Raw genomic sequence first — 15,455 nt, 5'->3', positions numbered from 1 at the left:
TCACGTGATGTTATGACCTCGGCGCACTGGCCAATCTCGATGACGTGTTCAGTCACGTGCCAACAAAGCGCCTCACGTGACTGGCCAACGGCTACAAACCTGAGTGGCCTTTGCAAAAATGCACAATTCCATCCAGACTGCAGCCATGGAGGGAGGTTCGTCTCTCAACAGGTATTTTTCTCCCGTTTTTTTTCTTTTTTAAGAAACATTAAGTTGATTAATTTGTGTGTGAAAACACATTCTAAGATGAGATCGAATGACATTACTTGAGTCGATGAAGTTTTACGTTTGGTAAAATGTATACTCTGAACACAGAATTGGTTTTCACTTAAAAGTAAGTGTTGATGAACGATTTTGTGGACAATATCATAATAAAATGTCACGGTGTTGACTTTGTTTTAAGCATATTGCTGTTCAGCTTTGCCAAATATTGGGCCTAGATGTGCTGTTACATTGTATTGCCTCTATTTTTAGCTCAGTACAGTATTTTAATGTTCTCAAATCTTTTCTCTTCAAGATCTCAGCTCAAAAGTGATGTTGATGACATGTTTCAAGAAATCCTTAAGATGCAACCGACCACTTTGTCAGAGGTTGAGCAGCGTATGTACGATAAAGAGGTGAGTGATTTTTAAATGATGTATCTGCATCCTGTCATGGTAGAGCATATCAATAACGTCTCGTTTGTTTTTGCGTGTGCAGAAGATATTCATGAGGCATTTTGTGCTCATGAAGAAGGACAATGAAGTCCCCACCCATCTCTCGCTTGAACATTTCAAAATGTGGTTGCTGGGGAGAAGAAGCTTCCAGCAAGAGTGAGTACAGTGCTTCTGAATATTCAAAAATCCCAAATGTTGACCGTATCTGGAAATAACTACCATTTGTGTCGATTTTTAAAGGTTCCAAAAAACACAAATGAAAATGGATGCCTGGATGTTCAAGCACCTTCATGTGGTACGTAAAGAACGATAGTCGAGATCATGAATGTTACTGTAAAGTAATTCCCAAGATGTCAATTGAAAGACCCGTAGCATCTCACTATGCCTTTTTTTATTTTTAATGTGTTTGTAGGAGTGGACAAGGGCAAGGATCCTCTGTTTAAATCAGATGCAGAGAGAAACCTACAAGGAATTTGCCGAAGAGGAACGACTTTCGCGCCTCCTCGGGAGGAAGGTAAGGAAAATATTCCCTGCACCAAATGAACCATATGCAACATATCACTCACTTGTCTATGTATGTGGGTTTTTTTTTTTTTTTTTGTCCTCATCAGGTCACGCTGGAAGGCCTGGGCAGGTACCTGTCAACGAAGGTGTCCCCCCAAGCCGAGGAGGAGACCCAGCTCCTGCTCCAGAGTTTATTCAACGAGCTTGAGATGTGTTTGAGCAGCACCGAAATGCCCGGGACACAAATAGAGGCATTCTCCTTGTTCCAGCGTAATACCGAGGACTTGGTGGAGAAGATCTTGGAATTGGCTCTGGAGTACCTCCTGAAGGAGTTGAAGCCACCTGCAAACGAGGACTTGATTACAGCCTCTGTGCAAGAAAGAGCTCGGGGAGCCAGAAAGGAGATCGCCGGGACCCTCGTCCGTGCTCTGGCTTCGATCCCCGGCCTGAGTAGCTACATCGGCCGAGACGACCTCCGATTCGTCTGCACGTTGGCAGCTGCAAAAATAACCCGAAGTATTTACAAAGTCTTTGCTGAACGCGCCGCAAGTTTTCCCTCGCTGGACTGTGAAAAAAACGAGGTCACTGCACAGATACAAGTAAGGAATGCCGTTGAGGAGATGTGGAAAAAACACTTCCAGGAGGTCATGAAAGCGGGAAGGGATGGACTATGAATTTTACCTTTTATACCTTTTTTATATTTGATAATTACATTCTTTGGACAGAAAATTACTGTCAGATGTTTTTTTTCCCTTACAGATGTAATGGACTGTACATATAAAATATATACTGAATATTCAACAATCCAAACAGTTGACCGTGTGTGGGAGAAAGGTTTTTGTGTGTCGATTTTTAAAGGTTCCAGGTAATGCAAATGAGAATGGATGTTCATTCATATGGTAAATGTAGAAAGCAGAAATCTTTGTTCAATTTTATACACATTAAAGAGTGCAAAAATGCATCCTGTAAACAAAATGAATTAGAGTGAATTTTTTTTTTTTTTTTTGCATTGCAGCGATTAAAACGCTGCACCTTCTGATGTTCCACCTTGGGGCAATATATTAGAGACTGACAATTATATTGTTCATTGACGAATTTAGTTTCCAATTACCGGTAGTGACACACAAGATGGCGGACAAGGGAATCCTGGACTGTGGTTACGTCATCGGAAATCTGCATTAGAATGATCTATCACTGAGCCAGTAATTGTAGCGGAGTGGTCTTGCCTAGATCTCAAGTAGGAGTCATAATGTTACGCTTATCCTCAGAAGGGCCACGGGAGTGCTGGAGCCAATCACGGACAATTTATTGATTATTATTCGTGGCATTGTGGTCGTCCACCAAATTATCTTTTTCAACGTTTAAAAAGTTCGATCAATTTCAAGAAGGGTAGTTATTTTCCAAAACGGGGTTGGGGGCTCAGGCCACCCCTCGTACTCTACCCTGCTAGAAAACCTAAAAAAAAAAAAAAAAACTGTAAATAACAAATTCTGCAAGACCGTTGGTGCCGGTTCTCCAATTCTGGACCGACGTCGCCCCTAAATAACCCCCAGCTGTGACGGTGACGTAGTTGTCCGTGCACATCGGCGAGAAAAGATAGAACGTGACAATGAAAACGGGAAATCTTTTCACATTATTTTGTGCTTTCTTACTATTCGGCACGTGGACCGACGGTACCCAAAGACGAAAGCAACTTATTCACATTAGCAACCCCGAATCCAGACCCCGCACATCCAAACCGAGCGAAGCCACTCGGAGGTGGTCTGAGCACGTCCAAGCGGTTGAAACCGCTCGGCTCGACTTGGCATCCCTTCCAGACGTTTCGGTGACCTGCTCCGCCTTCGACTTGGTGGTCCGGGTCAAGCCGGCGTTTTACGGATTCGGCGCTGATGACTCTGAGCTCCAGCTGGGCCGCACCTGCCGAAACAACGGTGTCCTGAGACCGTACGGAGACCTGCTTTTCACTTATCCCCTGACGGCCTGTGGCTCCCGGCAAGAGGTACGGCGCCATGTCAGTTAGCATGTGTGTTTGTTGTGCGTCCCGAGTGACAGTTGACGACGTTCCTGGCCGCCAGTCGACGCGCGACTTCCTGGTCTACAAATGGACGCTCCATTATGAACCTTCAACCGAGAGGACTGCAAGCGGAGCGCCTCGGCTGGACGTCGACATTGAATGTCGATATCGGAGGTACGCAGAGGTGGCAAAAGACATTTATGTAGTTTTTTCTTTTTTTTTCCTTCAAGAAAGCTTTGGTGCGATACCTCAAGATATGGTGGCGATAGATACCAAGTAAATACAAGACCAGTATCGCTGATACCGTTACCTTTTACTAAATAAGGTACTAACGTATTTTTGTAGTTTTGTTTGTAGTCCGGATATCCGGTCAATATTAGGAATAAATTCATTACGATTAAATTTGAATACTAATTTGATTTTAGCATTACAGTTTCTGCAGTAACGGTGGTTTAGCAATGCTAATACATATATTCAACAGTACGTGCTAACTGTTTTGTGCTAGCCTAACTGATCAAGAACAAACTTTTATTTACAATAGTTTGAGTGACCCACTGAATTGCAGTTAAAAACATAACAAAAATACCTTATTTCTGCTATGTCATTAGCAGCCAACCTTGTTTCTTTTCTTCTATGCACATTTTTTTATTTTTATTTACACTAATCTCATGGCACAAGTTTATCATCGTGCGTTTTGAGAGCCTGACCCACATATCTCTCGTCCTATCTTTCCTAAGGTACCACCATGTGTACCAACTGGCTGTCAAGCCCACCTGGACAACTGCCCTTGTACGTACAATTTTGAAGGCACATCCAATTGAGTTCCAAATGCAATTGATGGACGGTATGTCTAAGTACAACACACGGGTAAGGTTTGCAATTCAGTACATTATCTCACAGTAAAACATGTGTCAAATTTAGATTCATGGAGCAAGCCAATCAAAAATAAAGTGTTCCAGCTTGGTCAGAAGGTTAACGTCGAAGTCTCTGCTCCACATCTGTCCGCTGGACAAAGACTGTACATCAACCACTGCTACGCCTCACCAGACAGTGCCTCTTCATTGTACCACAAATACACAATCATCGGCAATTCAGGGTATGGCTTGCGTACTGGACTTTGCAGGTTCTTCCCCTTGATCTTCCGGGTGTGATGTCACATTCACGCCGCCCACAGTTGCATGGTGGACAGCAAGAGACACCCCGGAGGGGCCTCTCACTTCATCTCACAAGCCGACAGGACCCTGAGATTCTCTTTCAAAGCCTTCCAGTTCATTTCTGACCCAGACGGGGAGGTGAGAATCGGCAGCCATGCTCCTGCTGTCCTAAGGTCTAACATGACTTGAGCTGTTGCCTGTGTTCAGATCAGCATTTACTGCAAATTATTTGCCACATCAAAAGAGCAGAGTCCAGCACAGAAATCATGCACTTACGTTGAGGACAGGTGAGTCCGAACACTAAATTATTTTAGTTTTTGCCAAGTAGATGGAGACATTTTTGTGCATCTTCGGTAAGGTGGAAGGCCCTTTCAGGAGACGACGACATATGCAAGTGCTGTGATACACAGTGTGTGAGCGCAAAGTCAAAGAGAACAAGCATGGAAGGTACGCAAGTTATTTTTACCTTCAATACTTTAGGGGAATGGTTTTGACTTTCAATCCTCATTTATCTTCTGTGCAAAGGTTCCGTAAGGACAGACTTGTTGGTTGCAGATCAGCCACTTTCTGCTGAGGAAGGCTTACTTCGAGTCAGAAGACTGAATCCCCCCCTGCATGATGTGCACAGCGATGCCATCTGGTGGCAAAATGCAGATGTACTCAAGAATGAAGGCGAGGAGAGTGTGGAGGACTCTGGAAGACAAAGTGTGACTCCAGAAGAAAAAACACGACGGGAAGTTGAGAAGCTTGACCTTCAGTTGGAAAAGTCTGAAGAGAGAGGTTTGAGGAAGATCATAGTGGACAGATCGGGATATAAAGTCGAGGAGGAAGAATTTGAAGGCAAACGGGCGGTCCGAGAAGATGAAATAAAAGGTGAGGTATCGGATCAGTGGGTGAGGGTGGAGCCGATTTTAGCATCACAAGTCCCTGTGCAAAGAGATGTGCCACAACTTGATACCGACGGCGACGAAGGGAACAGGAATCAGCCGCATGGGACGAAGGAGGCTGCAATACGCAATAGTAATGCGCTGACTTGGTATTTTTCATGGACATAGTATTGGTATAGCTGAATACAGCAATCTCTCCACTACCAACTCAATAAAATTTGACATGAAATTAAAAGATTCTTTTTTTTTTTTTTTTTTTTGACACAGCACCATGTACCCATTCTTTGTGTTCCAGTTTCAACACATCTGCTAAACTACTACGTCTGGTTAGTCAACAATCTTGACATTGAACAATCATAACATTTAGTCCAAATGTGAACTCAGAAATGTGCATCAATAATAAAATAGTACTGTATTTTCTGCACTACGAGGTGCACCTAAAAGCCTTTAATTTTCTCAAAAGCCAACGGTGCGCCTTATGTTTAGATAAATATTGAGCCTTTAGTGCAGTTCCCTCTAATGGATGCATAATGTAACCCCAGCATCTACTGTACCATCTATTCTATGCACCTTATAATGCGGTGCCCCTTTTATATATGAAAAAAAGTCATAAAATAAGCCATTCATTGAAGGTGCGCCTTATAGTGCGAAAAATTCAGTACATAATAATCCTTACAGGAGTAATACAGACCATGCAATGCGTCCGTAAATCTTTATTTTTCTTTTCCTCTTCTGATTTATTACATGTCTGAAAATCTTGGGGTGAAAGATTCAAAGCTCAATTATTCCACTATTTGAGACATAACCGCATCAGAACTTGTGTTGTCATAAAGAATTTCAGTATTATTTGACAGTGATTATGAGCTGACCCTGAACTACATTATGGGCCATGAACACAGTAAGCCTTAAAGGATAACCTTGTGAATTGTTGAAGAGAACACGCGAGTGATGCATAAACTCAAGTCATAATATTTTAAAGATTCAGACTTTGAAAGAGGACTGTGGAGACCTTCTTTGAACAGCAAAAATAACTTACGATTTGTTTTCCTAAAATTGTTTGGAAAAGTCTTTGGTAAATTACAGAACTCATATTAGCTTTATTTACAGAAGAGGGCCCTGAAGTCCCAGCGTCAGAATCCCGACAAGCGCCGATTCAGCAGGACAGACGTACGTACGTGGAACAGTCAAGGGCAGCATATTTCAATGTCACGCACCAGTAAAGCTCAGAACACCATGTTGGCGGGGAAACGTATTGTAGTATCTACTTAACTGTTTAGAGTGTGCACTTGAACAAACAACCCACACCATTTGCATCAGTGATTTTTTTTTTCATCTTACATATTAGCATCAAAATCCATCCTGTCTTCCATGTGAAGGATCATGTTGCTCCTCCCCCCGCATCGCCAGTCTCTGCACCGTTTGATTTCTCTGCTGCGTCTGAAGTTGGGAAAACGAAAGAAGAGCTGTTTTGTAGAAACAAGTGCATAAAATGATCTTTTATCATGTAGCCACTTTGGGTACAAAAATAGCAGTGGGGGGGGGGGCAGGTACAAGCTTGGGCGTGACTGACAAGTACTGTAAATCCCTATTTTATTTTTCCAGATTCTTTGTGTTTGTTCTTTAATTTATGGCAGAGAGGAGTCATCGTGATCCCATGCATTAACAGTGCTTGGGAGAACAATTTGATTTCTCCTCCAAGATGAGGTTGTCCACCTTTTGTATGAGTCTACTGTACCACACTAAAGACTGGAAAACTTTAACAAGGGTTCCTGGTGAAATTATTTGACGCGATTCCTGGACTGCTCAAGGAGCTCGTAGCGAATTCTAGTGGCCATGTTAAATATGAAATAAAACCTCATGCTAAACACTAACTTTTCTGCCATATCAATTCCATCCATCCATCCATCCATCCATTTTTATTTGCCGCTTATCCTCGCGAGGGTCACGGGTAGTGCTGGAGCCTATCCCAGCTGTCAACAGGCAAGGGGTGGGGGGGGACACCAGCCAATCGCAGGGCACATCGAGACAAACAGCCGCACTCACAATCACACCTCGGGGCAATTTCGAGTGTCCAATTAATCTTGCATGTTTTTGGGATGTGGGAGGAAACCGGAGTACTCGGAGAAAACCCACACACGCACGGGGAGAACATGCAAACTTATTATTAATTGATGATGAGTTCATTGTAATTTTTTAGTACTTTATTTTACAAGATATTGCTTTTCCATCACCCTGAATAAGAACATTTTCAGATAGTAGGCTGATTAGGGTGAAGATCAAAATATGATTAAAATGTTATGAATCTGGGCGGCACGGTGGAGCAGCTGGAAAGCATTGGCCTCACAGTTCTGAGATCCCGGATTTGATCCCAGCCCCGCCTGTGTGGAGTTTGCATGTTTTCCCCGTGCCTGTGTGGGTTTTCTCCGGGCACTCAGGTTTCCTCCCACATTTCAAAAACATGCAACATTAATTGGACGCTCTAAATTGCCCGTAGGTGTGATTGTGAGTCCAACTGTCGTCTGTCTCCATGTGCCCTCCGATTGGCTGGCAACCAGTTCAGGGTGTACCCCGCCTCCTGCCCGTTGACCGCTGGAATAAGCTCCAACACTCCCGCAACCCTTGAGAGGATATGCAGCTAAGAAAATGGATGGCTGGATGTATCGATGGATGTTATGAATCTAATACTACCACTAATTAATCCTGAATCAATAATTGTTCACTGGTGTCACTTAAAAAGTTTCCCCATCATCTAATAATTCAGGGTTTTCTGATAAATGTTAACCTCCTCAACATTCAGATTATTGCATTATTCTTTCTTACCCATGATGCTCTCTGTCTGTGCTGGCTGTCCTGCAGTCTGCTCCATTCCATCACTGGTCTCCACATCCATGGCCTTTGTTTTGGGTTTATGTGCAACAGGTGGCGGCATCTTGACTTTCTTTGTCTCTACCTCCTTGATCACACTTGTAGAAATGTCTTGGTTTCTCTGTGAAGGTGTCTTGGAGTCTAGCCCTACCCGCTTGTTGCTCTTTGAGAAGATAAAGCTTGCTGTACTGGTTGGAGACTGACGGTGGTCTTTTGGTGATGTAGGCGAATGCAAGCTGAGGCGAAGCGCAGAGCTGTCTTTTGATCTGGCAGCTGTCCTCAGGCGAATAGCCTCCTGTAGGTTCATGGAGGGTGCGGGGGAGGTGCTCAATGCTGGAGACCTGAGGGCTGTGGGTGAAGGTGCAGGTGGAACAACAACAACAGTCTGGGGCTGGGGTAGGCCTGGTTGGGAGGTGACAATGGCGGGTGGAGACGTTGACGTTGGTGAGGATACGATCAGAGATCTTCTAATGGGCTTTTGTGGAGCCTCGTTATTGTGTTGGGGGGATTGGACCAGGTTGCTGGGTTGCTTGATTCTCAAAACGGCCTCATCTTGAGCTTGGTCATGAGCAGTAGATGGTTCGGGGCTGCTATTTAGAGGCCTCAGCTTGACCATCTGCAGAAGAGAAGGTGTGACCACTGGGACGTGTTCCTCTTGAACATTAACAGAGGAGGGCTCGGGGCTTTCCTTCTCTGGGCTTGCAGTACTTGTCTGGTGCAAAACACTGCCAAGACCCCCGGCAGGAAGAGGTGGTGGCACAGGAATGCTTAAAGGTGGAGTAGAATGTGATGATGGAGGGATGTCAACATTTGATTGGATGGAAACGCTACTCAACAGTGAAACGGGGGCCTTCTTCATGTGCAACCCATCAGTGTTTGGGAGTGCAATCTCAGTTGAAGGGAGAAGTTCTAACGGAAGCGGAGGTGGGATATTTGGAGGGGGAGTGAGAATACTGTTACATGAAATCTGCTTACGTCGCGATTCAGATGAGATGCTCTCTTCTTGAAGGGTGACATCTGAGTTTAAGTTTGGGGATTCACTTGGTGGTGGTGGTGGAATACTTTCAGGTGGATAAAGTTTGGAAGCCACGGTATGGTCTTCCCGCGTCTGAGAATTACTCTCTTGAGAAGATGGAGGAACAACCTCTTCAGTACACAGAGCCGAGACCGTTTCTGGAGGCACAAGGGTGGGCTGGCTAACCTGAGGAGGCGCATCTTCTTTCAAATTGACCAGAGGTCGAGGGATGTCTTTTGGAATCAGAGATGGGAGCACTTGAACCACTGCAGGGGCAGACTCTTTAGCTAGCACAGCTGGAACCACATCTGGGGGCGATGGAGAAACCGTTTGAGTTGTTGGAGGAGGGACCTCTTTAGGTGGAGAAGCAATCACTTCTTTCATTCTCATCGAAATGTTGGCTGTAATGGGTGGGGGTGGGGCTGCATAGGCTGGTGGAGGGGGTATACTCAAGGGAGGCGGAGGTCCAATCTCATGTGATGTTACAGACTTCGGTGGTTCAGGTTCCGTTGTCACGATAATTGTTGGAGTTGTGCGAGAGGAGTGACGTTCTGTGATATTTACTGCAGCATGTCGAGAATTTGGTGGTGACGTTGGAAGGCCTGCGACTCCCCCTTCAGCAATTAAGGGTGGAGGTGGCAGGGGGAAATCTAACTCATCGGGCACGCTGACCATCTGTATTATGGGTGGAGGTGGTGGAGGCCAGGATGACTCGGGGGATGGTAAATTGTTTGCCTGCGTGGTCTGTTTGCCGGGGGGCTCCGGGGGGAAGTGTGCAGGAGGAGGGGAAGGGGACGGGGATGTGCGCATTAATGAAAGTGTATGTATGATATCCATTTTGGCCGTTACTGCTGAAGCTTGTGCGGGTGTACTTTTGCCCATGCTGTCCTTCATCCCTGCCAGTCTTTCTTCCCTTTTCTCCACAGCCTTCACCAACATTCCGTTCAATATGTCACTTACTCTTACCTTCTCATCATTCACTTTCACTTTGCCATTTCCTTCTGAATTTACATTCTGAGCGAGTCTTTCGTTACCGATTTTGTGAACCTCGTTCACGTTTAAAAGTGCACTTTCGTGAACCTTCTGCGTCCCTAGCGCAATTCCATTTGTAGATTCCACTTTTGCAATCAGATTTTTCTGTTTTCTTTCTCCAGCCAAACTTTTCACGGAGCCCTCTGTCGACACAGATTGAGAGGACCTCTGTTGTCTCCTGTCTTTTGGATTCTTTTTTATGATGGCATAGACATTGTCCGGGGCTGGTGGTCCCAGAAGCAGCTCAAAGGTCCGTTTGTTGTGAGCCCAAACCTCTGGAGGAGGGGCTGGAGGTGCATGGACTTTAGGGTGTGGAGGGATGTCAAAGAGCTCTCTCAAGGTACTTACAGAGGGGCTGGCAGTTTCACAATCCCCTCTTTCTGGTGGAGACTTGACAGACATTTTGTTTTCATTTGTTTCCAACTGGGTGAGAGAGGATGGGGATGAAGTACCAGGAAATAGCCTCTGAAGCTTTGCGAGAATTCCTTTTTTGCGTTTTGGTGAAGAGATGCAAATTTCAAGCGGAGGAGACGTGCATTCTTGACTAGAGTAGCCGCTGGATGGGGAGGTTACTTTGTTTACTTTATTCTCCAGCGGTGGTTTCCACGTTTCTTGTGAAGAAGAAAAGACCTTTCCCGCCTTGGCTGAGTCATTGGCCTGTGGTGATTTTGCCATACGAAATAAGACAGAGCCCGTCGAGTCATCCAGAGAGCTCATGTCCCCGTTGTATCCAGGGCTATCTATGGTCCTTACCGGAGAACCTTCAGGTTCATCATTTCCCCCACCTAAAGCTGAGCTACTTTGAGGAGGTGACTCCTTTGGAATGACCGCCACCTCTGCTAAATCTCGTGACCGGCGCTTCATCTTGTGCAGAGAATGGGAGCGGTTAGGGGGAGGCGGTGCTCTTTTGGGCTTCATAACAGAGAGGCTGCGCACAAACGGCCCCTCCTGCATAGGCCCACGTTCCTTAATAATGACCTTGCCATTGACTCTGATTTTGCTGGAGTCTTGTGAGGCCTCTTTTCTAGAGATGTTGCCGCTTGAGATGGTTGAAGAGTCAGACACCAAAGTCTCAGAGGACTCAGAGTGACTCCAAGCAGAAGTGTCAGACAGGTTGTAGGGGTTGTGATTGCAGGCCGAGCTGAGCTTGGAGGCTCTCGAGGAAGTGGTTCTACAGGAGGTGCGGGATGGGGAAGGGCTGGACAGAAGCAGGCTGCTCTTGCTGACAGTCCGGACACTGTTGCGACTATGGCCGCGGCTGATCTCCACCACTTCAATAGATGGTGGCAACACGGCATTAGGAATGATTTTGGACATGTAAGCAGCCTGGGGGGACATTGACATGACCGGGGAGGGCATCTCCTGCTGGAGGCTGTTGGCAGTGGTCATTGAGGGAACAGCAAAGGATTGAGGCCTTTGCCCAGCTATCAAGTCTGGGCCCAGTCGGTGCAGCAAGGCCAGGTCATCCACATGACCAGGACAAATCTGGGCATCGCTGATGGGCTCAACGACATTTTCACCAGACTGTGATTCTCCTTGTTGCACACCGTCACTCTTGCCATTTAAATGTTCTTCCTCCTCCAACTTTGAAGACCTTGTCCGGCCAACTCTGTCCAAGCCTGATGAAAGGAAGAAAAGTTAACATCGATTCTGAGGGACATCAATGCAAAAATATCTTTACAATCGTAACATTGCCATTCTTCATTTAGGTGTTATTATGAAAATGTAATTTTTCTTGTTTGTCTACAAATATCTCGGTCTCTGTAGTGGTTGCGCAATATGCTTTACCCATGTATCTTGTTTTGAATCACTGTGGCTAATAGTATATCAAAATCAGATATTCATTTTTGCGAAAAATTCAAAACATACTCTGCTCCATACCAAGCTCTCGCTGAACATATGGAGGAATGCCTCCCACGGTCTTCCTGTGTCGTCTTCGCGTCCTGCCTTTTTCTGACTGCTTCCCGAAGTTTAAGGGCCTGAATGTTGACCCTGGTTAAACAGAGGAAGCCGAGAAAAGTCTCCTGACGTCACCATATACAGTGGATACAAATATATTTTTCCCCTTTTTGAATAACAACATACTAAAACATTTATTTGTGTGCTCTTTGCCATGGTTATGATAAAATCATCACTGCCTGCTATTCAAAAATTGTGTATTATTTTGTGGTTACCTTGCCTAGTGAGACCAGAGCGGGAGGATCTCCTCGACACAGATGATTGCATGGAGGCAACGGAGGATGCGTCGGGAATGGTGCTGTCAGTTGTGAACCCTCCACCCTCCCCATCTGTCTGGGCTGTCATTGTTGACTGACGGGTATAACACGAAAAAAAGTGTGTGAATATTCTGCAAAAAGTGTGTGATGATATTGAGGTTGCAATGGCACTCACAGTCGTGCTTTCATTATCTTGGAATTCCAATCCAGCATTGTTATCTGCAAAGAAGGGTAACATTTAATGGTGTTTTTTTGGGGGTGGGGGGGGGGGGGGACCAGAGAGTTTATGACATGTACTGCTTTGTTGTACGAAGATTCAAGACTACAAGAGTGTTATACCTTCCTGTTGCATCATTTTCAAGCCTTCCAAGGCCTCAATGTGAAGGTCCTCAAGGTACTTGGGCCTGCTGGCCTCAATGAACACGTTCTCCTGGAGCAGCGGCGGAGTCGGGGTCTTATCATCATGCAGATTTAGCGCAGCTAGAAAGACAAAAAGAGAAAGCAAAGCTAGCTGATCGGCAAAGTACATTGTGACAAAAACAGCAGATTAGCTGCCCGTGTTGACAGCAAAGAGCCAATCCTGCTGTTACGAGACACGCTTAAACCCAAACAAATAAATATGCAAGCACACAATAGAAAGAATATCGTCGAGATTAAACCTTTGTTTCACTCTTGAATTCTGGATTGAATTTTGCCTCTGAGAATGCCACAGAGGAGGATTATCCCCCTCAAAAAATTGACTGAAATTTACAAGGATTTACACATTCTTCTGGACCAGATCTAATCTTATTAGATAGTGAAAAGGGAATTAATAATCCTGTCTCATTTAATTATAAACTTGTAGTAACATAGGTTTCTGCTTAGCTAATAAGGGGATAACAGAAATTACAGGACAAGAATCATGGATTCAATCCAGAAAAAAACAACCGAATTTGAGATACAAATGACTTCCACGTGAATTTCAAACACGACAAAAACCTGAAGAGCTGCTTTGAATGGCTAATGAATGTCTCGCAAGCTCACATTTAGATCATCACTGCTTTGCATGTTCTAGCCCTTATTGTTTATCAAACGTATCAGCTACTCAAAAATAAGTTCTGGTTAACTTCAACGTGTGGGCCACTCGCCTGCTAAGACACTTTTATGTAATTCTGACAGCCGCTCGACATGAAGCCTTCGACTGTACTCACTTTGCCACACAGTCACCATAAAGCCATGAGGGAATTAGCCTGAGCACCCACATTCAACTGTTCATTGTCAGCACAGTATGTGTGTTTTTTTTTTTTTAAACAACATACTAAATGCACTCGAAATGTCTATTACAATGTACATTTCTTGAATTTGAGCATGTATTTATATCAGTTTCAGGTTCATAATCTGAAACTGACCACAGAAAAGTTCTCCAGGAGCAGTCTTCCTCATAATACATTCATAAACCAGTCTGGATTATTGAACTGAACTATTAATTAATTAGTATGTGCTGCCTACACTTACCTTTCTTATTGACTGTGAAAAAGCAGTAGAAACTAGAGCTGAGGTCATTAGTCAAAAGCATCACCATAACTTCTCTTACAGTTCATCAATGATCCAAAAGTAGAACAGAACTTGGTATAAAATGTCTCAAATGAAACAAGGTAAAAAGACAAGAACTGAAAACAGACGGTCCGATTAGGACGGAAGGATCTGTGTTGTTTTTGAAAAAGTTGTTTTCCTCAGTTCCACTCAGACTCGAGAATTTCCCAACAGCCAATACTATCGGAGCTCAGGCCCTAATCCTGTGCAGCCTAATTCCTGCCATCGCTCTTGCTGCCCATCTGCAAAACCTCTGATTGGTCAGCGGGATCAAGCAGCAATCATACATGTAAACAATGAAGAAAGCCTTGTTGTCAGGGATTTGACGGACAAGGGAGAAACTCCGCTCAGTTTCCCCACTTTCAAACAAATTGAGATCCATTGGCAAAATTGGGCTTCCAAACCGCTTTTCACAAAATTAATTACAATGTTGAGTTAATTATTTAGCCACAAGGGGGAGCATGTAGCTTGCGCAAATTTAGTCCTGAAACAACATTAAAAACGTGTTTCAAACGAGCCCTGGAGCTCTAGCACACAGTCACACATGTGAAATGTTTTCCTATCTTGCCACAACTTTGTTAGGTTGTAATCATGCACACGAGTTGAAAAAAGGAGACCATTTAATCTGTGACTAGCTTCTTTAATAACTGTGGCTGGATGTGATAGAAATGCCCCTTTAATCTGTGACTTTCTTCACTTATTTTCTATTTATGTCTCCAGTAGTGTAGTGCGCACACTTCTTGATACATGGAATGTATGACATCTGAACAAATGCAAAACATTCTCATGCCTCCAAGCCTTCCGAATAACTCACACGAAAGTGGTTTACAGAAGACCTGAACTGAATTGTATGTGTTACAAAGAAAGACAAATAAAGTCTGCTAAATACTGAATATAGAGCCAGCTGATATGGAGACATGAGGAGACAAAACAGTGTCTTGTTACCATAACGGAACACGCTTCACGGAAGAGGCATGAAGATGTGGGTGGGGTGCAACTAGCAGTTAATGAGGACTTTCTATAATCAGCACTGGTTACACTCAAATATGTGTGCATATTAATCACTGACCTCTTAAAGGGACCATCTGTCTCCGGTGGATTGACAGTATTAACAGGCTGGAAGTGATTATCTATCAAATCCAAGCTGATGTTTACATCTTGGATTTGAATCAATTTACTAAATCCAATGGACATGATCCTCCGGAACCAGTATATTCAAATTCCAGAGCTCAGCCTCCAGAAAGTGGAAAAACATTGTTTGACACAAAATCTGCTTAAGGACATATGATTACATTTCCAGACTCGTACTGTAGATATTCTTTACAATAGCAAAAAAAAAAAAAAGACAAATGGGTTTGAGAAATATGTAAATAAAGGCATTTTGGCCACAACATTTGATACAGAATTAACTGAATGGAATTTAATGGAAAATGTGTGTGTTTGCTGGTGTAATAGCCACCATTCAGTTGAAATAATCAATCCTGTTAATCAAAAATCATCTTTTTATTCATTTAAAATCTGAATTTTTTGTTAGATTTGA

The 15,455-nt window shown here is 44.1% G+C and overlaps 3 protein-coding genes across 4 annotated transcripts in view; 2 read left to right on the top strand and 1 right to left on the bottom strand.

Annotated features, from left to right (window-relative positions):
* The first annotated feature begins 32 nt into the window (after window positions 1–32).
* Window positions 33–1,982, top strand: LOC133512960 (uncharacterized). The gene is made up of 6 exons (XM_061843075.1): window positions 33–171; window positions 518–617; window positions 700–812; window positions 897–951; window positions 1,069–1,170; window positions 1,268–1,982. The coding sequence occupies exons 1-6, from the start codon at window positions 119–121 to the stop codon at window positions 1,832–1,834; spliced, it is 990 nt and encodes a 329-aa protein (XP_061699059.1). The 5' UTR covers window positions 33–118; the 3' UTR covers window positions 1,835–1,982.
* A 436-nt stretch (window positions 1,983–2,418) lies between these two features.
* Window positions 2,419–6,568, top strand: si:ch211-67f13.7 (uncharacterized protein LOC565426 homolog). Its single transcript, XM_061843063.1, has 8 exons — window positions 2,419–3,159; window positions 3,236–3,348; window positions 3,912–4,018; window positions 4,096–4,270; window positions 4,349–4,466; window positions 4,536–4,615; window positions 4,687–4,775; window positions 4,854–6,568. Exons 1-8 carry the CDS (start codon window positions 2,770–2,772, stop codon window positions 5,381–5,383), a joined length of 1,602 nt encoding a protein of 533 aa, XP_061699047.1. The 5' UTR covers window positions 2,419–2,769; the 3' UTR covers window positions 5,384–6,568.
* Window positions 5,914–15,455, bottom strand: part of LOC133512953 (uncharacterized protein KIAA1522-like) — a 30,533-nt gene continuing 20,991 nt past the window's right edge. For both annotated transcript variants that reach the window (XM_061843062.1, XM_061843061.1), the window contains exons 3-8: window positions 12,683–12,823; window positions 12,519–12,562; window positions 12,302–12,437; window positions 12,009–12,119; window positions 8,036–11,746; window positions 5,914–6,652 (exon numbers count right to left, since the gene is read on the bottom strand). In XM_061843062.1, coding sequence (XP_061699046.1) covers window positions 6,594–6,652; window positions 8,036–11,746; window positions 12,009–12,119; window positions 12,302–12,437; window positions 12,519–12,562; window positions 12,683–12,823 — 4,202 coding nt within the window. In that variant the 3' untranslated portion in view covers window positions 5,914–6,593. The remainder of the gene's footprint in view (window positions 6,653–8,035; window positions 11,747–12,008; window positions 12,120–12,301; window positions 12,438–12,518; window positions 12,563–12,682; window positions 12,824–15,455) is intronic.

The sequence above is a fragment of the Syngnathoides biaculeatus genome, chromosome 15 (genome assembly GCF_019802595.1).
Source record: "Syngnathoides biaculeatus isolate LvHL_M chromosome 15, ASM1980259v1, whole genome shotgun sequence".
Taxonomy (NCBI): Eukaryota; Metazoa; Chordata; class Actinopteri; order Syngnathiformes; family Syngnathidae; genus Syngnathoides; species Syngnathoides biaculeatus.
The sequence above is the reverse complement of the archived record's forward strand: the minus strand, read 5'-3'. Positions and strand labels throughout refer to the sequence as shown.

Bases quoted from the DNA above. Each gene is read 5' to 3' on its own strand.
- LOC133512960 (XM_061843075.1), top strand. From the start codon at position 119: ATGCACAATTCCATCCAGACTGCAGCCATGGAGGGAGGTTCGTCTCTC. The intron at 618-699 runs GTGAGTGATTTT...TTGCGTGTGCAG, and splicing joins AGCGTATGTACGATAAAGAG to AAGATATTCATGAGGCATTT. The intron at 813-896 runs GTGAGTACAGTG...CGATTTTTAAAG, and splicing joins AGAAGAAGCTTCCAGCAAGA to GTTCCAAAAAACACAAATGA.
- si:ch211-67f13.7 (XM_061843063.1), top strand. From the start codon at position 2,770: ATGAAAACGGGAAATCTTTTCACATTATTTTGTGCTTTCTTACTATTC. The intron at 4,467-4,535 runs GTGAGAATCGGC...GCCTGTGTTCAG, and splicing joins TTTCTGACCCAGACGGGGAG to ATCAGCATTTACTGCAAATT. The intron at 4,616-4,686 runs GTGAGTCCGAAC...ATCTTCGGTAAG, and splicing joins TGCACTTACGTTGAGGACAG to GTGGAAGGCCCTTTCAGGAG.